Here is a 25,896-nt window from a genome sequence, read left to right on the forward strand (position 1 = left end):
ATCCGACATAGCAGAAAATTTTCCCTGCCTACATCCAAATCGGAGATAGCCATTTTGTCCGCCTTTTGGGGTCATACTCTGATAGGTTGTCCCCAAATTGAGGCCTACCATCTGGCCAGGTTTCACGTCTCTAGGCCTTACGGTTTGTCCTGCACGATGCGTTTTACGAATCCTTACAATTACAATAGGGTTTCAGCATTTCATGCTTGAACCCCTAAAAATCCTTACAATTACAATAGGGTTTCAGCACTTCGTGCTTGAACCCCTAATAAAAATCAGTACAATTACAATAGGGTTTCAGCATTTCATGCTTGAACCCCTAATAAGAAGAGACGTTTTTGCCAGTTATAGCACCACCTATTGTCCGATCTTCACGAAACTTGGCATGCTTCTTCACCATGTTAGGACACATATGCTCATCGATTTTTGTGAAGTTTGAGGTTTTCCCTTAGGTTGTATAGGCTTTTGAGTGTTTTTTGTCCCTCCACTTTCCTAAATGACCCTGTTACAGCCAGGCAAATGCAAAAGTTCAACTTTTTTTCGATAATTATTTATCTAGAGAGTCCAGAGAATTGTCCTAGACTGGTCTGGTTCCAATTGGACCAAAAACCAGGGACTAGTTTGCCAAAGTAGGCTTTGGACAAAAGTGGCCATATAAATTTTCAATTTCGCGATTTGGAGATAGCCAGGTTGTTCGTCTGGAGCCAGGGATCACAGTGATGCTAAATTTGAGCCTCTATGACAAAGTATGTAGGAGTTATGAGCAATTTAGTAAATGTGGTCATTATAGCACCACCTATTGGCCAATCTGGGCCATATTTTGATAGGTTTTCCCCAAATTGAGCACTATCATTTGGCCAAGTTTCAAGGTTCCAGCTGTTACGGTTTGGGCTGCACAATGCGTTTTACGGCAGAAGAATAATAATAATAATAATAATAAAAATCAGTACAATTACAATAGGGTTTCAGCATTTCATGCTTGAACCCCTAATAATAATAAAGTATGCAGCTAAATTAAACAAGGTAGTGAGAAATATTGTACATAAATATATCATGAAATATAAGGGCAGATTCATTTAAAAACATCCGTCTTTTATTCTGGATTCTAAAAACATCAGGGTTATTATACATTTATTATTTACTTAAAAATAAACCTCATAACAATGAATTATCACTTTAAAAATAAAACAGATGTAGGTAATATGTGTTATTATATGTGACTCTCTTGACACGATAGCAAATTTACATGATAACCACATACAGAGTATACAGAGTAGCTTCTGTCAACAGTTTTGGCTTTAAACTGTTGCCTTTGAGGTAGAAAAGAATTTAGAGAGGCTGAGTTGTTTGGGTCCTCCATTAGTAGCAGCACTCTTTGGCTTTTTTATTTTGTTTGACCGTACCTCATGGCTGGGTTTTCTCTTCTTTTCCTTAAAGAGTGTGAAAAGTCAGGACAGGACAATAACATATTTTTTTAAATCCATACCAAGCAGTGCAAAATATAAAGCACATGCAAACTCAGGAAAACATACCTTGATGTCCGCCTTGCTTGAAGATTCATAGAGCTTCATAATCTGTGTAATTAAATATACAAGATTTACATACAAAATGACAGTAATAACAACACATATCTCATTACACATTTCTTAAACACAAAAGTGAATGTAACACTAAACCATAATTTTATAACTATACCCAACAAAGTCATAACAAAGTCTTTCATTGTCCTATCAGATCTTAGTAAAATTAAAACAAATTTTTTTTTTTATTGAATTGGCCTCCTCCAGGTTAGTTTCAGTGTTATGTTAGTATTTTCATTTTAAAGTTTTAGCAATTTTGTTCTGTACTTTTGTCATTTTTATATTTCTATTTCGCTTTAAATTATTGTTATCCCTGTTTTTCAATTTTTTATTTTAGTACTTCAACTTATTTTATTGCAGTTAGTTGCCAAGGCAGGATTTATATAATATAACAAATATTCATATATTTATTAGTGCTGTCAAATAGATTAATCGCATCTAACAAAAAATGTTTTGTAAATATTTGTGTACATATTATATACTTACAAACTTTTATGTTAGATGCGATTAATCACGATTAATCGATTTGACAGCGCTAATATATTTATATTTTATTTTATTTCATGTCATATTTATTTCATATAGAGAAAGCTTGGCTTTGCTGTGACATCCATGACACAAAACACAAACCTTTTTAACCCCAGTGGATACAGCCGCCTCATGCAGAGCAGATTTACTGAGCCAGCAGGTCTTCTGCTCTCGCTTTCTATCTGACCAGTCAGACACATGCACGGAAAAGACAATGTAGGTTTGATGGATGTGGGAGAAAATATGAACCACCTGACAGAGAACACAGAAGACATTGATGAATAACAAATGCGTGCATTGTAACAAGAAGTGCACAACATGACCAAAGATGTAAATCATACGTTTGTTAATTAAATTTTGATCAGTTTAAAACTATTCAAAACCCAAGAACATATGATTTGGGAAAACTCCCACCTCTCCCACAAACTGAACTGAGTGAGTGTCCAGGGATGTTTCCAGCAGTTTTTGCATCATGTCACATATCAAGCCTTTATATTTACTCTCAGAAACATCAGCTTCCAAGAGCATGCTGGGTAGCTCCCACATCCCTGCCAAGAGTCCTGCAAAAGGCAAACACATGCCGGTAAATCCAAAATTGTGCAATTTTATTATATTTTCTGGAAGAAATTACTAATTCATCCAGTCAAAACTGCTGTTTCACCTTTGCTTGGTCTTTGAGTGAGCAGATATTCCATATCTTCTCCGTCACGCTTACGTTCCACTATACAGGTTAGTGTTTGCTCCGCACGTGGAGCCTTTTTAACAGGCTTTCTTGGATAATTCTGCACCCCCAGCTGAGGGTCCCAGTCCTCTGATAGACACAAGTTACAGCTGTCACCGGCCACTGTCAGAGAATATGAACAGACATTAGACAGGGTTTTTGATTTGATGAGCTTATGTATGAATAATGAGAGATTTTTCTTAAACAAGACTTACAACAGTTCTCTATGTCAGGAACAGAGTTATTGAGATTTGAGGCAAGTTTACTTAAAAGTCTTTTGGAGTCAATCTCTTGTTTAATGCTCACCTACAATATAAAAGACAGAAAATGTTATATATAATAGGTTATTTGACAGTTTTAAAAGGAAGTACACTCAAAGTACAGTTTTAAAAGGAAGGCCACTTTATTAGGTACACCTGTTCAACTGCCCATTAACACATATAATCAGCCAATCACATGGCAGCAACTCAATGCATGTGGGCATGGTCAATACGCTCTGCTGAAGTTCAAACTGAGCATCAGAATGGGGAAGAAAGGTGATTTAACTGACTTTGAATGTGGCATGGTTGTTGGTGCCAGACGGGATTTCTGCTGTGAAATTCATATGGTAGGGTCAGAATTTGGCATAAACAACATAAAAGCAAAAATCCATCCTGTCGTGTATCAACAGTTCAGGGTGCTAGTGGTGTAATGGTGTGAGAGATATTTTCTTGGCACTCTTTGGGCCCCTTAGTACCAACTGAGTATTGTTTCAATGCCACAGCCTACCCAAGTATTGTTGCTGACCATGTCCATCCCTTTATGAACAGTGTACCCATCTTCTGATAGCTACTTCCAGCAGGATAAGACGCGTCATGTCTCAAAGCTCAAATCATCTTAAACTGGGTTTTTTAACATATACTCAAAATGGCCTCCAGTCACCAGATCTCAATCCAATAGAGCACCTTTTGATGTGGTTGAACGGGAGATTCACATCATTGATGTGCATCCAACCAATCTGCAGCAACTGCGTGATGCTATCATGTCAATATGGACTAAAATCTCTGAGGAATGTTTCCAGCACCTTGTTGAATCTATGCCACAAAGAATTAAGGCAGTTCTAAAGGCAAAAGGGGGTCCAACCTGGTACTACTAGGTGTACCTAATAAAGTGGCCGGTGAGCGTATATTGGTGACAGCTGTTCAGCAGTACCTTCCTAAATGCATGACAGTGGGACTGAATGGGACACTGGCTGCAGAGAGGGGATTTTGGGGTGCAGACTCTGGCCCCTAACTCCATCATAGCCTGATTAAAATCTCCAGGTCTCTCTCGGTCAACAAGTGTATCAGCAATTTTCCTGAAATAGGCCAATAATCATCACAATTAAATCCAACATTTTACAACTTAGACCTACATTTTATGAACAGTAAATCTACTTGATGGATCTTTCAGTACCATAAAGCATCTGTTACAGTGGGACTGCTGCTGTCCGCTCCTATGGCTCGAACGCGACACAGAACTCGAATGACATTTCCATCAACTGCACCCGTCACCTAGAGAACAACAAACACCATTGGAACTAAATATCCACAGTGTTTGATATCCTGACAATACAGTGCTGCACCAATTGATTTCAGTTGATCACACAAATAAATAAATAAAGAACCACATTTGAAAGTGGTCCAAATCAGATGCATCAATAAAAAACAGTTACCTGTCCAAGTGCTATAGAACCGATCGCCCCGGCGGTGTAACGTCCGACCCCAGGCAACTGTTTCAGTAGTCCCGCTGTGGTCTTTGGCATCTGTCCATTCAGTTCTGACACCACCTATTTTAAAGAATCATGCATAAAATGTCTTTATAATATGTGCAGATTACATAAATATAAAAAGGCAAACATCTAAATCAGGGTTTCTCAAACTCGGTCCTGGAGGGCCACTGTCCTGCACAGTTTAGCTCCAACCCTGATCAAACACACCTAGCTGTGAGTTTCAAGTGATCCTGAACATAGAGATCACATAATAAAGGCTGGATGTCTCGTCCGCGCTGCTGGCCAAAGGAGGTCGACGTCCGCACACGGCGGCCATCTTGCCACAGGGAGCTCGCTCACTCGTAACATTGTGTTTTAATGGTGCATGTACTTTTAAATAACCATAACTTGCTCAATTTTCTACCGATTTTCAAACGGTTTGGTTTGTTATAAACGTCAGAGATGTAGTTATGACACTGCATACATATGAATAATTAAGAAAATCTGCAATTTCAACATGTTCCAGCGTTCAGAATTATAGCCACGTTAATAACGTTTGTAAGAAACCAAGCCGCTTGTAAATCCGTCAAGATTTCAGCGAGATAAGAGGATTTGTGTTCGTGCTGATCACTCACCTTACTTCAGATACCACAGAGCTCGCCAGAAAGCTTCCCTATGACAAGATGGCCGCCGGTGATGCCGTTCGAGACTCCGCCTTAAGACATCTAGCCTTATATGGATATCTATGATCCTGAAGACATTGATTAGCTTGCTCAGGTGTGTTTGATCAGGGTTGGAGCTAAACTGTGCAGGACAGTGGCCCTCCAGGACCGAGTTTGAGAAACCCTGATCTAAATTCTGCATTACTACGTTTAAACCTACTTTCTGAGCGCCTTCATGCAGCCTGCGTCCTCGAGAGTAGTATCCAAGACCAGCCCACATTTGGTTCACTTCCTGCAAGGAGACAACAACGCACAACTGTCAGATGCTCACTGTGTCTCCGTCTGTTTATTTTGTGTACGTCTATAGATTTAACTATCACCTCCAGTGTAGCTGCAGCAAGTTTTTCCACAGTCGCCCATCTCTAAAAAATAAAGACGTAGAAACAGAATAAATGTGTGGCAGCTGTGAGAGGAGAAATCACACCTGAGGAGCTTGTCTACCTTCATCCATCTGTTATAGTAGTCTATCACTGTGGCAACTTGAGTCTGTTGTAACATGATCTCTGAGACCCACACTGGCATGAGAAAAAAAATACTAATTAATTATTTAATAATAAAAAAGGATTTAGGTTATGATCATCACGACATTAAAACCCTTTGTTTCATACCTGCATATGTCCTGATATTAACATCTGGTTCTGTCAAAGCCTGTATGGATTACAGCATAAGAACAACAATTAGGAAAAGTCCTAATCAGATTTAAAAAAAATGTCCTGCTCCTTTTTATAAACAGGTCAAGAAAAGGTTATAATGTTTAAATGCAATTAAACAATTCTGAACAGTTTGTAATGGTATTTACTTCATTTTGAAGTATTAGTTAAGCCACTGACACAACTAATGTAGCCAACATTATGTTGAAAATGTTTAATTTAATAATTCAACTTTAACTAAACAATATACATGGGTTTTATAGACAATTCACAGATATGTAATATATTTATTTTTAGGCCTAAAATAGTTTTTTCTGCAGTGTTAAAAAAAAAAGAAAAAAAAAAAGAATCTTAAGTGCAGGTAGCTGTACATGATGGGCCCTTTAAATGGTCAAACATTATGTACAATGTGTTAGATTGTGTTATATTAGATGTCTTTACCAATGTTCTCCAGGGAAGCTCTCTCTTATTTTGATCATACCACTGCAGAAGGTGAGAGCGGAAAAGAGAGATTTCAGATGGATCATGGAAAAAGTGGTATGATGAAGGTTCAGTTTCAGATGGTTCCTCTGATGGGAATAAGAAATCAAGAAAAACTCAAACAATTTTAAAGGCAAACATGGAGTTGCCTTGAAATCGTGTCTCTCAGTAGCACAAAGAGAACCACTCACCTTCTTTAATGGCATGCTTTGATTTCTTCTTATTGCTGGCTTTGACCACCTCTGTATTCTCTAGAGCCGCAGTCTTCCCCTTCTGCACTGCTGATCTTAACCTGCTCATAGCGCTGCACGAATCTTTCACTACTTCAGATTAAGATCAAGCACAAACTGAAACAAGTACATCAGTCGGGGAAAAACATCAGTGTGTTAAAATAATAATAATCACACATTAAAACGTACTGCTGACAGTAAGCAAAGGCTTAAGAGATACAGTAAGGGACGCAATCTTTCATAACATGCAGCAGTACCGTTCCCGCCTTCTGTTTCACTTCCTGAAGGGCGGGGCGTATTTGAACCAATAGCTGACACTGGAACGCCTCGTCACTGCATATTTAAAAAATGTTGGCGTGGTCAAAAGCCTGTTCTGGTTCTGACTGAATAATGAATCTTCAACCTTCGTTTTCAGGCCTCGGAGGAACCCAAAGACAGAGCAGGCACCCCCTGTTACATACTGTATACAAATGAGTGTTGCATTTTAACCTTGACTTATAACATGCATATAGTATCTTATTAAATTGAATACTATAATTTGCATACTATATTATGCTTATATCACATAGCCATTGAAATCTTTTTTAATATATAATTTAAAAAGTTTTATAATGAACCCATATTGAAGTGAACCAAAGAAATACAGAAGACTGTTCACTATTTTTGTGACCACTTTTATTATTTTATGTATAAAAACACCATCAACAACAAAATACCACAAATAATTTTGTTCTTATTTTGAAGCTTGTTTTAAGCAGTGTTCAAGAATCTGAAATCTGTTCCTCAAGCACTGCAGAAAAATAAGGGGAAAATGAAAGGACATTGTGATACAATCATTTTCAATGGTCAAAATTAAGCATCAATTCAAATAATGGGGAAAAAAAATCGATCTTGAGATGTATCAACTCACCACATGAAATGTTTACTTTATTTGATCGTAAAATGTCAGCTTGAATATCATCCATGCTTAAATGCAGTTCATCAGCATTGTGCTGTAAACAATTTGAAGAAAAACACACATACTGACTGTTTTTTAAGTGATAACGGCATATTTATATTTAAATTTCTCCATGAGGAAAACAGCTTATAAATCATAGTAAATTAGGTTTTTGAGAATGTAAAAATACAGAAAGCTTAAAGTGAGGGTTGATTAGGGGTAGGGTTAGGGGATTTAATGTACAGTTTGTACAGTATAAAAATCATTATACCGAGGTCTGTCTAAATACTTGATTCTGATTGACTGGAAGGTGTGAAATAAAACCATGTAATGCACAGATAGTTCCAAACCAGTTTAATCACCATTTTATATGAATGCACTGCTTTTATAGAAGTTCACGCACAATTGTGGTATAAGCGGGATAATCCATGGCTAGCTTCACGTCGGGTGGTTCTTTGCCTCCACGTTGTGCATTACACTTGTTTGATGCACAGCTAGCTGTGGATTATCCCTTACTTATCTCAATGGAATGTCCCCATAAAAAAAGAAAACCCAATGTATGTGTGTGTGTGTGTGTGTGTATGTGTGTGTGTGTGTGTGTGTGTGTGTGTGTGTGTGTGTGTGTGTGTGTGTGTGTGTGTGTGTGTGTGTGTGTGTGTGTGTGTGTTGTGTGTGTGTGTGTGTGTGTGTGTGTGTGTGTGTGTGTGTGTGTGTGTGTGTGTGTGTGTGTGTGTGTGTGTGAAACAGTAAAGCAGGAAATGACCTCACCATAAAAGACTCAAACAGTGTGCTGCCCATTGCTCTGCGTACATGCTCTTCCACCACTGGGTACATGCGGACAAAATGCTAAACAGACATTACACATTAATATCGTTTTCTTGCCCAATACTGCATTTACTTATGCCAGATGCAGAATGAACATATGTGAGTGAGTGAGTGAGTGAGTGAGTGAGTGAGTGAGTGAGTGAGTGAGTGAGTGACAGAGAGTGAACGAGTGACTGACAGTGAGTAAGTGAGTGACAGTGAGTGAGGGAGAGAGGGTGGATGTTTTAATTGTACCTCTAAAGCCAGGCTGGCTTGTCTCTGGGCATCTGCATGTTCCTGGTTACCCATTGCATACAGTAAGTGATGGATCACTCTGAGAGAGAGGAGTTCTTTAGATATCTCCTCACTTCTCTGTGCCAGAATCCTGTAACATTGTGTCAATATACCATACGTAATAAACACACAGATCAGCACGTCTTATATCATATTTTGCATGCTGTATGTCTTTAATGTGTCCATTATTTGAAGTCACTGATTTCACCTGATGGTTTTTGCAGAAGCTGCTTGCAGGAGGAGCACAGGGAGCGAATCAGTCATTTTGGCCACCTCTGTATCAAACAAAACACTCAAACTGTTTCAGCTGAATCTCAAATACAACACTGGACTCTCAGATTTATGACTCTCACGACAGACAAATCAACAACTGTGAAAGATGTTAATTCAAGACACAATCCATGTTTGTTTCTCATCTCATCTGCGTCTGCTCCAAATAAATTTACAAAGCCCAAAAGGTAACAATTGAGAGGTTAAATTCATGATGTCTCCACGCTGCAATGTGGTCATAATTCAAAGCAGTATTGTTATTGGAGAACAACAAGTTTCAGTTGCAAAAAACAAATACCCTGGCAGTTACACAACTTTTATGCCTTGCTTTAATTAAGAGAAAATGAGCAACAGATCATACCATCCAGAATCTTGTGTTTGGGGTTTCTCTCTTTAGCTGGTTTGAGAAAAGCCACCAGACCCCTGAGCAGAGCTGGTCTAACCTCTGATTGCATGAGCTCTGTTATCAGTTCTATGGCTGGAAGTCAAATAAAAGTGAAAATGAAACAGTGAGCTTCACAGAAGGGTAGACAACAATGCCAAATTTGAAATGTACACTTGCCTTCATATTGTACTTCTAAATGGAGGGACCTCAGCCGATTCAGTAAGGGTTCCACTATGCTATGATGGGCTGTTTTTATAATGGGCTGCACATAAACAAAACAAAAATTATATGCTGACATTTCATGCATGACATCCCATATATATGATCTAAAACTATTTTAAAACTATTTAATTTTTCTAGTTCTTACAGTATATAATTATTTATCATAAATGCAGTTTTCATGAGCTCATCATACTATTAGTAAGACTATTTCAAATATTTGTACTTTTAAAAATGTATTTGTCGCACGACAGGATGATTAAAGTGAGCTGTAAAAAAGCTAATAGGTGATATAAAATAGTGATCAGTTATAGCACATACAATGTATACTTTTAACATATTAATGTTAATTTAAATATTGATGTTTAATAAAAAAAAGATAATGTTACACAAACACAGTGGTGAAAAGTGATGTATGGCCTAGGAAAATTGACATCTTAACCTTTTATTCCAAAATTATTTTAAAAAGTGTTAAAGATTTGTATTATTGCTTAGTGTTTGGAGTCAATTGTTTTATTTGTGATAACGCAATGAAACATGCCAAATTGTGCTAGCATATTTTTTGTCCAGGTGGTCAATTATGAACATGCAAAAACAAGAGAACAAAATATGAATAACTTATTATGTTGTAGTCAATGTACCTGTATGATTTTTCCTGTGAGCTTTTTGTTTTTCTATGCAATTATTTTTTTTTTGCATAGTAAGATAAAAGCTATAGCTTGCCCTTTTTTTTTGCAAAATAATTTTGTCAGATAAATACCTTAACCATGTTTAGTGTTATGTTCTTCCCTCATTTCTCAAATATTCTTAAAAAATATAAAATATTTTCCTCATATTTGAATGGTTTAATCAAACTTCTAGGGTCATTAAAAACAAATAGCCCCTCTGGACATCACTTTTGGCCACTACTATAAATACATAATATACAAAAGTACAGTTTTTTTTGTGTTCTTTTTACAATTAAAACAATTCCTCTGGTGTTGATTGTCATCCTGCGACACTGCTGTACCTGAACTATATGTAGAATCTGTAAAACAAGCTGCTGTGTTCTTGGTAAGGTGCAGGCCAGCAGGGCGATCAGGCCCTTGTACACCTGATTCTGGTATTTGGGGTTTCCATGGGCCAAAGACTCTAGCAGGGCGGCGGCGGTCCCCTGAGTCCCCTCCGTCTTAGACTTGGCCAAACATTCAGCTACAGCCTTCACACCTGTCAATCAGAGAAGAACAGATGCGAGAGCTGAAATAGCTAAGAGAAAATAAGCCTGTGTGTGTGTATGTGTGTGTGTGTGTGTGTGTGTGTGTGTGTGTGTGTGTGTGTGTGTGTGTGTGTGTGTGTGTGTGTGTGTGTGTGTGTGTGTGTGTGTGTGTGTGTGTGTGTGTGTGTGTGTGTGTGTGTGTGTGTGTGTGTGTGTGTGTGTGTGTGTGTGTGTAAAGTTGTCAGGACTTGCCTGTCAAAATCCCCAACCTTCAAAACATATCCAGATTGGATCATGCAAGGTTTCAACCTCACAATATTTTATGGAAATGCTGCAAACTCTCATTCCTTAAAATGTCAGGAATGAAAAATGAGCTAGAACTGTTTCGCTTTTTGATTGTTAGTTTGTTGACCGTTAGTGCAGTGTGAGTACCGTAGCTTTCACAGATAAGCTCTTTATATTTTTGGCCCGAGTTGGCGATGATCTGGAGCAGGTGAAGAGCCTCGGTCTTATCCTCTTCTCTGAGTTTGTCTTGCCCCAGAATCTCAAGCAGGGTCAGCACTCCACCCACCTCCAGAAACTCCATCATGTACTTATGACTGATCATCATTACATGAAACAAAAGGATACCATTTTAGGATTGAAAGTGTTTCTGTTTTCTGGTGCGTGTGTATTTGCTTTTATTTACGGAAAAGTTGTCATTTTGCATTACATTCTGCATTATTTTCTCTTGTTTTGAAGTTTTACTGCTAAACCTGAGCTTTTTATTGTGTAAGTTACAGTGATGTAATATACAGTTGATTGTAGGATTTTAGATTTTTTTTTTTACTTTGCATATTTAACCTCTAGTACTTCAATTATATTAGTCTTTTACCTGCTATTGGCAGAGAGGAAAACACCCAATGCTCTCAGCTGAAGGTCTAGACACGATCCAAACATGTAGCTGGACCAAAAAAATTAAGGATGCATAAATGGCATGACTGAAAGTTTTAGTCTGAGATTCAGGAGCACAGATGGGTTAAGCATGACCATATGCGTGGATACGTTAGTCTAATCCAGGCAGTGAGCCGAGCAAGGAACAGGCTGGCAACTTGAGCAAACTCAAGCTCCAGTTCAGGGCATGTCTTTCCTGTGTTCTTGGCCAGAAAGTCCCTCAGCATTCGACTACGCACCGTCTTACTGCCCTGGTCCCACTCATGGAGGAAACACATCACCTGACTGATGGATGTCTGCTCTTTACTGCTAGACATGACTCAAGCATTTCACAGACTGTGGAGAACGATGAAAAACATGAGCTAATGTAACAAACAAACACATTTGTACTGTACTTTTGTATATTATAATTAATAGATTTGGATCATACATTTTAGATAGCCTATATTTAATAGATTTAGATGAATAAAATCACAACACATAAAAAAATGCGACAACTTGAAAGCTAACTTACCCCCAAAATAAATTTTATGGGATAGGCCTAGTGTTTATGAAAACTAACCCCAGTCTCCCTAAAATGTAGATTAAGATAAGCTCATTTAATGTCTGAACATAAAACGGACATTAAACGAAGAATTACACCAAAAAAACTCAGTTACCGCATATTGTCAATTTCTCCATTATAAATAGAAAGACACGAACGTAATTAATTTATCAGTATAAATGTTTTATAAAACAGCTTTCGTCAGATTATGGTTGTTTCCCATGTGCTGTAACGCACACTCAAAAAAGAAAAATAAATTCGTTAACGTTTACTTTAGTATACAAATCTTAACAGTTTTATGTTTTTTTGTTTACCAGGTAACAGCGCATTTAGAACACCATGAAACCCATAAACATATCTATGATAAAACCAAACTCACCTTCACTTCCGCAGATGTTTGCGGTTTCCATGGTTGCTGAAGTTTACGGTGTCCGTTTCGGAACATTCGAGGTCAGAGGTGTGAAAATGTTAAGAGGTGTGAATTCATGTTTATAACAGAATCAACGAAGAGATTATTTACTTTATTTCTCTTTTACATTAAGTAGAGTGAATTAGTTCTCTTTGAGATGAATCAGAGGGGAAACGAGAAAAAAAAGATAATGGAGAAATGTTTAAATGTAGGTTTAGTTTTATTTTCTTATATTTTATTTGAGCTAAACCAAAAATTTCATTATTTTTTATTCAACACAAATTTATAAACATGGAGGTGCAACTCATACTAACCATTCAACAGAATAGGCTACATTTAAACCTGTTACCTGAGAGTCAAACATGCTGTAGTTTAGCTCTCTACAAAAATCACAAATATTGAAAAACAATCATTTTTCTATTATAGAACTAACATGCTGATGATAAACAAACTATTGTCATCAATACGCTTACTCAACTCATTTTCGGTTACCATACAGTTTTCTCCCTCCGTTATACAAGGTGCACACATGCTCTTATAGAGATGAGTCCTCAACTGAGACGGAGATGTTTAACCTTTTACGTCAATCGACTTTTTAGAGTCCAACATGAGAACCAACACTATAATTGCACCGTACAAGGCTGGAAAAAAAGGCTTCATGTCCTGTGTTGACGGGCAAAAAGGTAAAAAGTCCCGTCAGCCTTTCCTATTTCTTGGCATCTTGCACCTTCTGAATTTCCTGTTGGAAAAAAATCAACAACTCTTTGTTTATTTATTAATTAATTAAATTAATAAAAATTATGCATGTCATTGCCAACACAATATTTTTACAGAGATGAAATAATTTTACCTCAACAAGAACACTTTTGAGCTTCTCATAGGCTCCTTCCAGGTCATCATTAATGATTACAATATCGAAAACTCCAGGTTCCTTACCTGCAAAGGAGAAAATGACAAGGGAATAAATGTCTTCTCTCAACCACAACTGATTTACTGAGAGTGTCACTTACTGAGCTCCATGTCAATCCTCGCGGCCTCCAGACGCTTCTGTAGACTGTCCTCTGTCTCGGTTTGTCTGTCCCTCAGACGCTTTTCCTGTACAAAAATATACTCTAAAACGTTCCTGTATTTTATGACCATTTAAAAGCTGTATAAAACTGAGATCTTTGATCAACTCACCAGGATCTCCATTGAAGGTGGCTGAATGGAGATATAAATGGGGTTTAGATCAGTCTTCTTGATGTTTTGTACTCCTTGTATGTCAACATCCAAGATGCAGATGAGGTTTTGTGCCTGAACGTCCTCTATGGATGATTTGCTGCAAGTGACAGTACATTTGATGAGCAACTACATTTAATTCTTTTGTTGTTATGAACAATACAAGGATCAGATTTCCCAGAGAAAATGTAGTCTACCTGGTTCCATACATATTCCCAGAAAACTCTGCATTCTCAATGAACTCGCCCTTGTCGATTCCCTCTTGCATGCTCTCTCTTGTGACAAAGTGGTAATCTGGGTTGAGGACAGAAATAAGAGAAGATTATAAGTAAAACCAACCAAATTATGACCGATAATAAAATGCACTTTAGAGCATTGTCAGCCAGTCTGTTGCTAGTTTATCAAAAGACCTTAAAGTTTTATTTGACATAGGCTATTCTAAATTATCAAGTACTAGAAAACTATTAAAATAAATATTTGGAAGAAATAACTTTCAGAGGGTGACTAAATGATACATTTTTGGATGAAGTAAAACTGACAATTCTAAAGTCTTTTCACAGCTAAACAACAATATTCTATTATGGTCAGCAGGGGGCGACAAATATTTATTTCAGAATCTCCGTTCTCTATATCTTACAAAATGGTGGGAGTAAAACTGGTAACACTTTAAAATAATGGTCTGTCATTAATAACTAATAAGTAACTATGCAGGAAGTATTGCAGGACTAATGAGTAGCAATACATTAACACTTCAGCTACTACTATTAACTAATATAGAAACAAGCTTAATTTCAAATTTAGTTCCTTATTAGGTAGGCCTAATCAATAATTACTTAATGAGATTAGCCTTAATAATAACTATTAACTAACTGACAACTTCTTAAGAACATTATCGTGTGTCTGCAGTGGCGGATTTAGCAAATCGGGGGCCCAAGGCAAAGGTAGGTAGGTATGGGCCCCTCCCCATCCAATCTTTAAAAGAGAACGAAAAAAATATGTACCGACTGAATGGTGGATAGGCAGGTAAAGCTAATCTACGGGGAAGTAAAGGTTAGAGAGGAGAAAAAAACGTCCCCTTTAACCCTGCATACACTTCTTTACTCCTAAACAGAAACATGTTACAATGTTTACATGGTACAATATCTGGTAAGCTATGTTTTTTTTTTGTTTTTTTTTTGCTTGACAAATTTCACCATTTCGATTCAATTCTTGTGATTTGATTCAATATTGACTCATTTGGAAAAATATTAGGTAACGTTTCACAAGATAGGCGTTACTTTTTCTCAAGAAAAAAAAGCCCTATCATCTGGTATAATTTAAGGTTAAAATAAGTAATATAGTACACATATTTAGCCAAATACTCTCTAGCTCTTTTTTTTTCTAGCCAATTAAATGCCTTTCCTGAGGTAAATGTTATGTGACGATTGTTCTCCAGCTGTTTTACCTCTTTCCGCGTTTGAAAAACACTTATTGATCGATATTATGATGAATGAGGAATATACATTTCGGTAAGTTATTCTGTATCTTTCAACATTGTTAATTCGTGTTTATTTACTATTAGCTAGAGATGATCAGTTCACGTGCCGCTATAGGAATCTGTCACGTCACATTAAAATGGCAAAACGGTATTTATTGTTTGAATTTCGTAATAGAATTGACAGAATCTGAGAGCTGATATTTTTTTTTAAATATCATAATTCATAAGTAAACTGCTCAGTTTTGTATGTCGATCTGCGTGTCCTCTTTGCTTCACGATTTTTCTGTGCGTTGGACGTTGTTGTTCCTGATCTGTAACGTTATCCCCAACAGTAGCCGTAAAAAAGTTTGTCATCTTTGGCAGCGTTCAAATACTTATCAGCGTCTTTTCACTTTTTTCTTTTCTTTTAGCTGCTTGGGTAACTTCGAAACTTTAAATTTTCGCGTTTAGACTCGTCTTGCTCTGTTTGTGTATTTCCCAGTCCTCCTGTTACTGCGTGTTGTTTAACTTTCGCGCCGCGCACCTTTACATACTTTTTGCTTTCCTCCCGCTTCCTCCTTTTTTCGGCACCGCTTGGGTAGCTAGCTTCGCTTCATTTTTACTCTGTCTACTACTCTGGAGTCTGTCACTCTGTACACTCTGTCTGTCAATCACTTATTTTTCTCCGTCAGTTTTTTGGCACAGCCTTGTCACTTTCGCAGATGCGCAGTAAGTGAGATAATGGAATAGTCCAATGTAGTGAGGCGGGGGGCCCCCTCCTGTCTGCGACACGACAATAATGATTTTATGCCATTTTTCGCAAACGGAGTTTTAGAAATATATAATAAAAAAAATAATAGAAAAAAATAATAATTAAGCATAAGTTAATAGGGCATTTTGGGGGCCCCTAGGTAGCTCGGGGCCCAAGGCAATTGCCGACCTTTGCCTAATGGTAAAGTCCGCCCCTGTGTGTCTGAGACGTAATCAGTCATAATTTTTACTCTGAAATTAGTCATAAAATGCACCACTAATTACTCAAGTGTTACCTAGTGACTGCAGGAACTACTAGTGATCTGGACTGTTATTTTAAAGACCATGTTGAGAGTAAAAGAAGACAATTGCTAACGTCTCAGACACATTAATGTTGTGATTAGTAATTAATTAGTAATTAATTAGTAATTACCTATTAGTTCTTAATGATGCCAATCTCATTCAGTAATAATTTATTACCTAATAATGAACTATCTCCTAAATTTGATATTACTTAATGATTGTTTCCATATTAGTTAAAAGTCATTAGTCCTGTATTACTTCCTGCATAGTTACTTATTAATGAAGGACCATTATTCTGAAGTGTTACCGTAAAACTTCTAAAATACAATAATAGTTGGTTTCCCTTATTTATAATCACAAACACACACACAAAATCCTTCACGTAAAGCCCATGAGAAAGCTCTAGTGTTGCATTTTGCTGGATTCGTACCATTCTGATGGTTTAACTCCACTACAGCACATCAGACGGGATCTAAAGCGGGACGGTAATGATTCTGCAGACAACAACAACACAAGACAAATAATTCACAGCTACAGGAGGGTAAAACACTGACATAATCCATGGCAGCAATGCAATATCCATTAGCATAACAACATGTGTCTGTGGAAAAACATCATAAGAATGACAAAAAATAAAAACAGCAATGGTTGGTTAGTTGCATAAAAATCTTAGATGCCGTATATCTCCGTTCCACCTTAAAGTCTCAAATAATATATATTTTTCATTAAGCTATTTTTCATCTGTTGTTTTTCAGTCTATCCTTTGACCCAGCTAACAAAAATAAGTAGGGCCTACTTAGCCTGGCTAACGTCAGACCACATCTCACTGAGACGTGGTCTGGGAACCACATGTTCATTTTCTCGTATTTGAGGCGTGGTTTACGAATGCCCAGAGCCGTTTATTGGGCGCTACGAATGTCTATCAAATGCGCCTGTACGTACCTCATAGCCAATCGTTTCAATTATACCAGATGACGTATGTAGAGCGACAGAAATTCGACGAGGAAGAAGACGAAATAAACTTGCGTTCTAAACTACTTAGAACACTATCTAAGGCTGCATCGAAAGGTAACTTCGCGTCTGATGCCATGTTGGATCCATAGATATAAACAAACTGCTTCGGTGCGTCTCATAAATGTCGTCATCGTCTTGCTGCTCCCTCCCCGTTCTGTGATTGGATCCCTTTTTGAGGGGAAAATCTAGTCCATGGTGTCCAGGCTGCCTAGCAGCGTGAATAAAATCGCGCTGCGCTCAAGGCAGCATGGGGAAACCCAGGCTAAGGGCCTACTAAGAACGCTTTGGTAATGTTCATTATAAGTAATGAAAACGTTAATGAAACGTTTTTAATGAAACGTTACGTTTTTGTGTTAACATTATTAAAGACCAGATTACTTTGAAAGAATATTCTATTAACCTTACTGGAACACTTTTTGGTTCATAACTTGAGAGAAACCTGCCAGAACATTAGCCAAAAAGTTCTTCGAAATTTCCCTGATAGCTGGGGAAGTTATAATCTGCATTAAAATAAATAAGCAGAGTTTGCCCAAGTGACCTATAACAGATTTAAATTGGCTATACATATTGTTGATTATTTCTTTGCATATATATTTTTTCCCAGGCTACCAATTAGACTTGTTCGACTGTCCCAAAAATGTATTGTAAAGTTCTGTTGTTGTGATGCTAATGATTTGTCTCTGGGTGTGTGGGGAAGTGATGTCATAGTTCACATCACATGGAAAACCACTAGGGAACACAGGGGGCTATTTTCAAAGGCTTTTTACTCCAAAGTGCACACTGGCATTCATGTGATGTTAACAATCATTTTGGCCTAAAATATAAATGACTTCCAAACTTTTAGATTTGAGAAAGATGAAAGTAACCCCCATTACTCTCTCATCACATTAAATATCTGAATAATCAGTGATAACTAATTACGTCCAATAATGCAAAACAAATCTACACCTTCAGATGACACAGAGGATAGGATGTCTGCTACAGGAAGTAATGTAGCCCCCAGAAGCATTGGGAGACAATTCAGCCCTATAGAGAAAACAACAAAGGCACATTGGGGAATAAAAAGAGAAATTTACCCCTGTGGCGATATGTTTGGAAATGAATGTAAACAGTTCACTTGGGAGTAAGAAGCAGCAAAGGAGTGTGAGGAAGACAGTTTTGGGTAGAGGACCTTTCGAATTGAATGGGAATTTAGGGATGGGGGGTAGCGGGGCTTTTTGTTTCACTGATAAAGCAAGCCTTTCAATTAGTATGGTTGTGAAGTGGAAATCCTGCCCTACCTTTTCCATCTTCCTCTCCTGGCCGAGGATTTCTGGTGGTGTCTGCAGAAGAAAGGGAGTTCATGTTATCAAACTATTCATTCAGAATTCTTGGCATCTGGTTACTTGTCTTTTGATGTCTATAATCTGTCTGTAATGCTGATACATACGAGAGACGCTGAATCCAAAAACCCCTTCATATTCCTTCATGAGTCTCTTCAATAGGGTGCTTTTCCCAGCTCCTGATGGACCGCTCAGAACTACAGGCCTGGGTCCTGACATTTCTCTGCGGGAGAATCAAAACAGATTCATGTGTTGTGTGCATGTGACATGTTGGTTTTAAGCCACTTACTGTATGATATGCTGAACTTTCACTGACTTGATTTTTGGTCAATAAATACACAACATTTCAATGAGTCCAAGTCTGTTCTAGGGTAATGGAAAAACTTTTTAATATTTTATAGACATTTAAAAAAATGTAAATGTAAATAAGTCTCTCCAAGAAATATGAAATATGCTCATCAAGGCTGCATTTATTTGATCAAATATACAGTAAAAACAGTCATATTGTTAAATATTATTACAAAATAAAATATTTCAATATGTAATTTATTCCTGTGATGGCAAAGCTGAATTTTCAGCATCATTACTCCAGTCTTCAGTGTCACATGATTCTTCAGAAATCATTCTAATATGCTGATTTGGTTAATAAGAAACATTTCTTATTATTATCAATGTTGAAAACAGCTTAATATTTTTGTGGAAACCCAGATATTAATATTTCAAGATTCTTTGATGATTAGAAAGTTCAAAAGAACAGCATTTATTTGAAACAGAAGAATATTGTAATATTATACATTATATTTAAACTTAAACGTAATAAATAATAATAATAAAAAAATCTTACTGATCCCAAACTTTTGAATGTGAGCGTAATTAAATGCAAACAAATGCTATCAATATTACATAAACAGGACAGCAAAATAAAAAGGCATATCAACTTTTACAACTGAGGTGAAACGCTTCCCATGTCCTTTGACTTCAAAAGACATTCGTCCGATCAGACTCTATACAGTATTTTGGCGAACTCTACTGTATTTCATCAGCATTCCATCTGTCACTCTACCAAGCAGCCAAACTAGATAGACACCAACATGGACAGGTTGCGTGACATGTCTTCTTGCCAAAAACCTAAACAAGTAAATGTTTACATTTGAAAATGTAAAATAGAATACATTAAATATGGGTTCACTTGCAATGAGGATTTTGCGCTGTACATGTGACTATGAAATTATCAAAATTCAATAAATATATATTTTTAGAGATATACTGTAGCATGCTACAATCTGAAATGTAGTGCTATAAAAGATGTATTTAAGAGTAATTTATACTTAAAAGTGTATCAAAATCTTTATTATTAAATCACATCTAAAAAAAAACCTTCCATATTGAACATGGATTAGGTCAAGCAGGAAGCTTTTTTCTTGGTGCCCAGTAGAGAGAGAGAGAGAGAGAGAGAGAGAGAGAGAGAAAGAGTGCTGTAAGCTAGAGAAGCTGACATGGACAGACACTGAGCTTATTGCACGGCTGCGTCTCTCCAACAGAGAAGCTCAGGAACTAATCCACTGATCCGGGTGATTAGTGATTCTGTTTTAAGGTCAGTGGACTGGGCCTTGTAATGGAGAGCAGGACAGATGAAGAAAAACAGAACAAGACAATTTCCCAATTTTCGAAGAAATATTATTATATCTTTTTTTTTCTTCTCTCTCTTTTTTTTTTTTTAGCATAGTTTATAAAACAGAATGGAAGCATGTAAGTCTTTAACGTAACTTTAAAAATGTCAAATTTGTTGATGATGTTCTGGGCAGCTCAAAAGAGTTAAAAACCTATATTTAAAAAAAAATATTGTCTTTAATGCAATTTTGCAAAGCATTTACATGATAGCAAAGGATTTACATGTTAATGTCAAGTACCATGAAAATGTCTTAATGAAGTCAGGTTAGGCCAATGAAGGATTACCCAGCATAAGCCAAATGACAAAGGCCCAGTGACCTGATGCCTGTCTCAATGTTTTCTACAATGTCTGAATCATGTCCGGTCCATTTTTTTTAGGGACTCTGCAGGAGACTTAACAAACCAACTGGACACACAATCTGATCTGGGAAAACGCTAAATAAACATACAGTTGTCTCCTAGCGGTTCTCACGTTGACTGAGACTCTGTTTATTCTATCAAAATTCCCCTTTATGGACCTCCTTGAGACTTGATGTCAAATTTTGACTAATGTATGAATACAAATGAATATGCTTTTAATTTTTGCTAATTAAATAATAAAACAAATACTTATATATAAAAGAATAGCAAATAAAAGAAAATAAATTAGCAAATAAAATAAAATAAAAAAAAATAAAATCGAGTACATGTGTGTGTGTGGTAATTCTTTTCAGATTAAACATATTTCATGCATTTTTAATACCTTAATTTACATCACAATAAACCATACATTTTGACCTCTAAATTTTGAACACTAGAAAAAAATGAAAAACCTGTTCTTACCTTGTCTGTGTAGTTCAGAAGGTGAAGTGACTATGTAAGTAAGTGTTTCTAACTGACTAACTGCCACAGCTTACTGCCAGCTACAATTACCACCTCCTCCGTTGACTCTCAGCCAATCAAATCGCAGGTCTTGTGTATCTGTTGTTATGACAATGATAGCGGGTTACTAATCATACTAAACTTTGAAAAGCCTTTCATATTTTATTGATCACTAGCTTTTCCTGAGCAATAATGGTGAAAATGTTCAAAAGATTTTTGTCAAATCCTATGTGCCTAGATTAACACACAGCCTGAGAAATATTTAGTGTGCTTATATTTTCAAGACAATATGGAATTTAAAAAATAAAATTCACCAACCATTGAATCTATCATAGAGCGCATCTATCAAACTGAAAGACACAAAATGCAATGTTAAATTATTATTAATATTATATAAATATTGATATTAAACTATCCATAATATAATACAATACAATGCATAGACAACTACAAATATTATTTAAGAAATAGATTAAGGCTTTCCACGCAGTTGACAGTCATATAAAGTTGCATATTTCTCCATAAATCTCCTCCTTAATGGCTGCACATTAGTAGTCATGCTATTTCTGCTCTCTGTTCTAAGATATCCCTTGCAAAACGTCAAAATCATTTCATTAGTTAGTGTCGCTGGGACCGGAAGTATAAACATCCCACAACTTAGGATTTTTGTGTGTGTTTTGTCTCATTAGGGCGTTTTGATACAACACTGTAAGAGAGGTGCAGAAGGTAACTTCCTTTGCATTAGACACATGGCTGGGCTAATCCAATGCTAACCTAAATCCACATGAGTGTCCGTATACTCCTGCTAATTAGAGATATGTCAGGACATCAGCCAGACATCCTTTTATGAGGTCATTCATTAAAGGCATCTTTAAGAATGTCTTTAACGAACTGGCCAGGTAAGATACTTGTGATGCGATAAATAGACTGAAGGGCAAGAGGAAATGCTGAGGTTACTATAGTGTCTCTAGCAGTGCAGGCAATGCCACAATGGCTTTGATATGCATTAACTGATAAAAATGTATACATAATAATGCAATGTGAGTACTATAGCTTTGAATAAAAGCATCTGCCAAATGCTGTCATTTGGTCCAGTGATGGTGCCAACTCATGTGATCCAGTCTGATATGTTGAAAACCATTTTAGGGCACAGCAATGACATTTGTTAGACAATAACTTTAGTTTAGTTTATTTGTCAAAGAAAAACAGATGAGTCTGTACAAAATACATAATCGTAATACAAAGCTGGTTTTGTATTTCATTCTATTTAAGTTCTATCAAAAAAAGTGCTTTACGATCTTTCAGTTACCTGTTGTATCTTGACTAGAGAGTCTAGTAACAAAACTATTGCTAAAATACCACAAAGGAAACTCTTTTTCTGTTAGTTCTGATATGAGTTCCTTGAGTACTAATGTCATAGCCTACAGTGACTCAGTGTCAGGAGACCTTTATTCTGCTTGGCAGTTGGGAGGAGTGAAGGATAAGCAGAGATCAACCTCAACGTCCATATACTGCATTAAGAATCAACTCAACACCTACTAAGGGAGGGAAGCTCCTTGATGCAACTCTGCTGTACATACAGTACGATATATATCAATATAAATATCAGTGTAGTTCATTACAAGAATGTAGACAATTACATCTACACAGCGTCTTAGATCAAAGTTGAAGAACGAGAGAAAATTTTGAAAATATACAGGGAACTAACTTAACTCAGAATATCTATTGCCGAACCTTGTAGTAAAAATGATTTTTATTTATCCATGGCTTTGTAATTTTGCATCATGTTCAGTGTCTTGTCTTTGAGATTTTACACAATAATGTTTTTTAAATGCATGAAATAAACTATTACACTATATCACGTGTATCAGCTAAAATGATAATTTATCTTAAACCATATTTAAAAGATCCCATTCACTATTAAATTACAGTTACATAACTATGGATAATAAATGTACAAGATTCATTGCTCTTTTGCACATTCTACACAAAACACAGTTTATGAATGATTCAAATGTTAACTGTTTACCATTTTGAATATATCAACACTGCTAGATCCAAATTAGAAAAGAGTTCTTCAGTGTAAACATTCACAAAACTATAGGACAGATTGCTCTATGAGAATAACTTAACAATATTTTATAAAACAAGGTTTTGTACATAAAAACAAGTTTTACTGTCCTTACAATATTGTTACAGCACAATATTTGTGGAGATTTATACTTCATCAATGAACACAGTGGTCCTTATGTAACCGGGTTGCATTCCGACAGGAACTATTTAAATTATTCTTTTGGGCAAGACATACTCTAAGTTTTGCATGGGCCCAGAAATGTTCTTCTCAGTAAAAGTGATCCGTTTGAGTAGAGTGCAAACAGGCAGATGACAGGACAGCTATAACTCTTCATAAATACACTCGTCTCAGGTCCCCGGGTGAGGTGATAGTGTTGCACTGTGGACAAAGTTTCTTTGCTCCCTGCGAGAAAGAGGGACCAATGAAGATAATTTAACAATAAAAAAACAACTGATACTGACACACAGGGTTCACTTGCTCAAGTCATGTGGTTGTGCTGAAAATCTTTTGTACAGTATGTGTATCTTTTGTAAGTACAGTATGATACTGTTGTGTATCTCACCAGGGTGCGAAGCCAGCATTCCTCACAGTGGACATGCCAGCACTGGATGGAGGTCAGAGGTACAGTGTAGGAGTCCTGAAAAAATTAGAGAAAAATATATCTTTGCACAATAAATGAACATAAATAAGACAAATGTAACCTACATCAGCCTAATCTCAAGTTATATTATTATATACATTTAATTAGCGTAATAAAAGAGCTGTCTTAATTTTGAACAGAACTGTATATCTTTTTAATTATACACACACACACACACACACACACACACACACACACACACACACACACACACACACACACACACACACACACACACACGAAAAATGATTTCTGTAGGATCATGTGGCACTGAAGACTGCACAAAAAATAAGCTTTGCTGTCACAGGATTATATAATAATTTGTAAATATATAAAAAAGGACACAGTTATTTTTAATTGTAATACTATTTCCCAATATTACTGTTTTTACTGTATTTTTGGTCAAATAAATGCTGGCTTGGTGAGCATAAAATCCCCAAAATCAAGCGTATAGCGTCAGTTCTGGCAGGTCACGTTAGTCAAGCTCGCATTAGCCACGTCTACCTATAGGAATACATTACGACGTCTATCACAGCAACCATATATAAGCTCCTTTAGTATTATCAACAGCTATTGTGTTTCTCAGGAGCTAATTACCCTTAATTACTGCGTCCTCCTATCGTCAGTCAGGATTTGGCATTCTGATTCCCCTTGAATCAGACTAAATTCTCGAATTATGTTGTATATTAAAAAAATGGACATAATCTGCAATACATTCATGTTAGTTCTGTTCTGTTTACCCTAAGTAGGGTTATTGCTGCTCTCCCTGCTCTTATCCATGTTTGGCTGCATTGATGCACAGGGATTTATTGCCCAGAACAGAACCATACCGCCAATCCAAACTGCTAATTGTCAATCGTATTTGAAGATAGTGGTCCTGACAGAAATGTTTAACAACCGCCAACTTATGAACTATAGTGTTTAAATAATTAATATAAAGTATACATATAATTAACATTTATCTGCAATTAGTTATTACTATGTTTTTAGTCCTTTTTGAATAAATGTGTAAACAGCAAACTCAAACTTACCATGCAGATGAGACACTTGAATCTGTCCCCTCGTGTGAACTGCTTCTCTAGATCTCTGATCCGTGTTTTCAGGGCCTCCAGCGTACTGAGGGAGGGGTCATCCGATAAGCTAAACGAAACAAAGAACAAATCCATCAGAGATTGATTAGAGAGTCACAGCGTGCTGAGGGCTTTGTCGCTGAAGGCCACGTTATGAATTCTAAATTACACATGAACGGTAATCAGAAGACAGATTGCATCATTAAATGAGGTGCATTAAGAAGCAAATTCAACATTGTAATACATGAGTGTGCGCTTCTCTAGATTATATTGCCACATCGGACAGTGAAATATGAAGAGCGTACACTGCATATGTGTATGTTCAAATAAATGTTAGCCAAATTTGATTGGTTAGAATGAAAAAAAAGAATGACTCAAGTAAAAGCAAAAACAACAGAAATTTGTAGTACGGTAACTTGTAGACCTATTACAAGTACAATATAATTATATAACTTTTAGTATGGACACAAAAAGCATAAGATGCTCCCTTGTAGCGGCACAGCAGGTGAGGGACAGACATGTCAACGCAGTGTGCAAACATTGTCTCAGTGTAATTGCTTTATTAGCGTGTCCACACAGGGCCGGGCTGCAAGCGCCCCGCGGCGCGCTGTCATTTGTCAGGAACGGTCCTCCTTCCCGCCTCACTAACCCTTCCTCACTCGAGTGTTTCCACTTCCCCACAATTAAATAACACTCGCTCAGAGCCCCCTAATCCCCGGTAGGAACATCCTGGCCAACGCATCCCCATTTAATCAGCTCCCAGGAATTGAACTATGACAGCAGGGGGTTTAAGTGATCCATCAAAAATGCCTCATGTAATAGCCGCCAAATATAAGCATAATGAATGCTGTTTTTTCTCTTGTAGCTGTCTGGTGGAAATATGAAAT

At 36.8% G+C, this 25,896-nt stretch overlaps 4 protein-coding genes across 5 annotated transcripts in view; all 4 read right to left on the reverse strand.

The window, feature by feature from the left end:
- Nucleotides 1-1,040: 1,040 nt before the first annotated feature.
- Nucleotides 1,041-7,046, reverse strand: mutyh (mutY DNA glycosylase). The gene is made up of 15 exons (XM_082188495.1): nt 6,602-7,046; nt 6,372-6,499; nt 5,889-5,928; nt 5,722-5,795; nt 5,601-5,642; nt 5,441-5,512; nt 4,523-4,636; nt 4,264-4,361; nt 4,021-4,165; nt 3,045-3,135; nt 2,770-2,952; nt 2,523-2,668; nt 2,211-2,360; nt 1,533-1,574; nt 1,041-1,430 (listed from the first exon to the last, which is right to left on the reverse strand). The coding sequence occupies exons 1-15, from the start codon at nt 6,708-6,710 to the stop codon at nt 1,299-1,301; spliced, it is 1,566 nt and encodes a 521-aa protein (XP_082044621.1). The 5' UTR covers nt 6,711-7,046; the 3' UTR covers nt 1,041-1,298.
- A 247-nt stretch (nt 7,047-7,293) lies between these two features.
- armh1 (armadillo like helical domain containing 1) lies at nt 7,294-12,630 on the reverse strand. 2 transcript variants are annotated; one of them, XM_082188503.1, is made up of 12 exons: nt 12,601-12,630; nt 11,789-12,013; nt 11,619-11,687; nt 11,177-11,343; nt 10,559-10,755; nt 9,508-9,592; nt 9,307-9,423; nt 8,884-8,950; nt 8,637-8,766; nt 8,346-8,423; nt 7,551-7,632; nt 7,294-7,430 (listed from the first exon to the last, which is right to left on the reverse strand). In XM_082188503.1, the coding sequence occupies exons 2-12, from the start codon at nt 11,992-11,994 to the stop codon at nt 7,402-7,404; spliced, it is 1,227 nt and encodes a 408-aa protein (XP_082044629.1). In that variant the 5' UTR covers nt 11,995-12,013; nt 12,601-12,630; the 3' UTR covers nt 7,294-7,401. The 2 variants fall into 2 exon arrangements, with proteins under 2 accessions (XP_082044629.1, XP_082044628.1); XM_082188502.1 differs by lacking the exon at nt 12,601-12,630 and having other exon boundaries at nt 11,789-12,593.
- Nucleotides 12,631-12,728: 98 nt separating this feature from the next.
- Nucleotides 12,729-20,016, reverse strand: guk1b (guanylate kinase 1b). Its single transcript, XM_082188523.1, has 8 exons — nt 18,801-20,016; nt 18,652-18,693; nt 18,320-18,397; nt 14,046-14,142; nt 13,810-13,948; nt 13,641-13,725; nt 13,481-13,566; nt 12,729-13,369 (listed from the first exon to the last, which is right to left on the reverse strand). The coding sequence occupies exons 1-8, from the start codon at nt 18,910-18,912 to the stop codon at nt 13,337-13,339; spliced, it is 672 nt and encodes a 223-aa protein (XP_082044649.1). The 5' UTR covers nt 18,913-20,016; the 3' UTR covers nt 12,729-13,336.
- Nucleotides 20,017-22,381: 2,365 nt separating this feature from the next.
- rnf220b (ring finger protein 220b) overlaps nt 22,382-25,896 on the reverse strand; it is a 33,507-nt gene continuing 29,992 nt past the window's right edge. The window contains exons 14-16 of the mRNA XM_082188489.1: nt 24,971-25,079; nt 23,862-23,936; nt 22,382-23,701 (exon numbers count right to left, since the gene is read on the reverse strand). Coding sequence (XP_082044615.1) covers nt 23,630-23,701; nt 23,862-23,936; nt 24,971-25,079 — 256 coding nt within the window. The 3' untranslated portion in view covers nt 22,382-23,629. The remainder of the gene's footprint in view (nt 23,702-23,861; nt 23,937-24,970; nt 25,080-25,896) is intronic.

Source organism: Leuciscus leuciscus, assembly GCF_965113295.1.
Source record: "Leuciscus leuciscus genome assembly, chromosome: 13".
Taxonomy (NCBI): Eukaryota; Metazoa; Chordata; class Actinopteri; order Cypriniformes; family Leuciscidae; genus Leuciscus; species Leuciscus leuciscus.

What these genes read in the sequence shown, in the direction of transcription:
- mutyh (XM_082188495.1), bottom strand. Translation starts at nt 6,710, where the DNA reads ATGAGCAGGTTAAGATCAGCAGTGCAGAAGGGGAAGACTGCGGCTCTA. An exon ending in TGCATGAAGGCGCTCAGAAA is followed by an intron (nt 4,637 to 5,440) that starts GTAGGTTTAAAC and finishes TCTTTAAAATAG; the next exon opens with GTGGTGTCAGAACTGAATGG. An exon ending in CACTCAAAGACCAAGCAAAG is followed by an intron (nt 2,669 to 2,769) that starts GTGAAACAGCAG and finishes TGCCTTTTGCAG; the next exon opens with GACTCTTGGCAGGGATGTGG.
- armh1 (XM_082188503.1), bottom strand. Translation starts at nt 11,994, where the DNA reads ATGTCTAGCAGTAAAGAGCAGACATCCATCAGTCAGGTGATGTGTTTC. An exon ending in AGATTCTACATATAGTTCAG is followed by an intron (nt 9,593 to 10,558) that starts GTACAGCAGTGT and finishes GTTTATGTGCAG; the next exon opens with CCCATTATAAAAACAGCCCA. An exon ending in TTTAGAAGTACAATATGAAG is followed by an intron (nt 9,424 to 9,507) that starts GCAAGTGTACAT and finishes TTTGACTTCCAG; the next exon opens with CCATAGAACTGATAACAGAG.
- guk1b (XM_082188523.1), bottom strand. Translation starts at nt 18,912, where the DNA reads ATGTCAGGACCCAGGCCTGTAGTTCTGAGCGGTCCATCAGGAGCTGGG. An exon ending in GAGGATTGACATGGAGCTCA is followed by an intron (nt 13,567 to 13,640) that starts GTAAGTGACACT and finishes TCTCCTTTGCAG; the next exon opens with GTAAGGAACCTGGAGTTTTC. An exon ending in TCAAAAGTGTTCTTGTTGAG is followed by an intron (nt 13,370 to 13,480) that starts GTAAAATTATTT and finishes TTTTTCCAACAG; the next exon opens with GAAATTCAGAAGGTGCAAGA.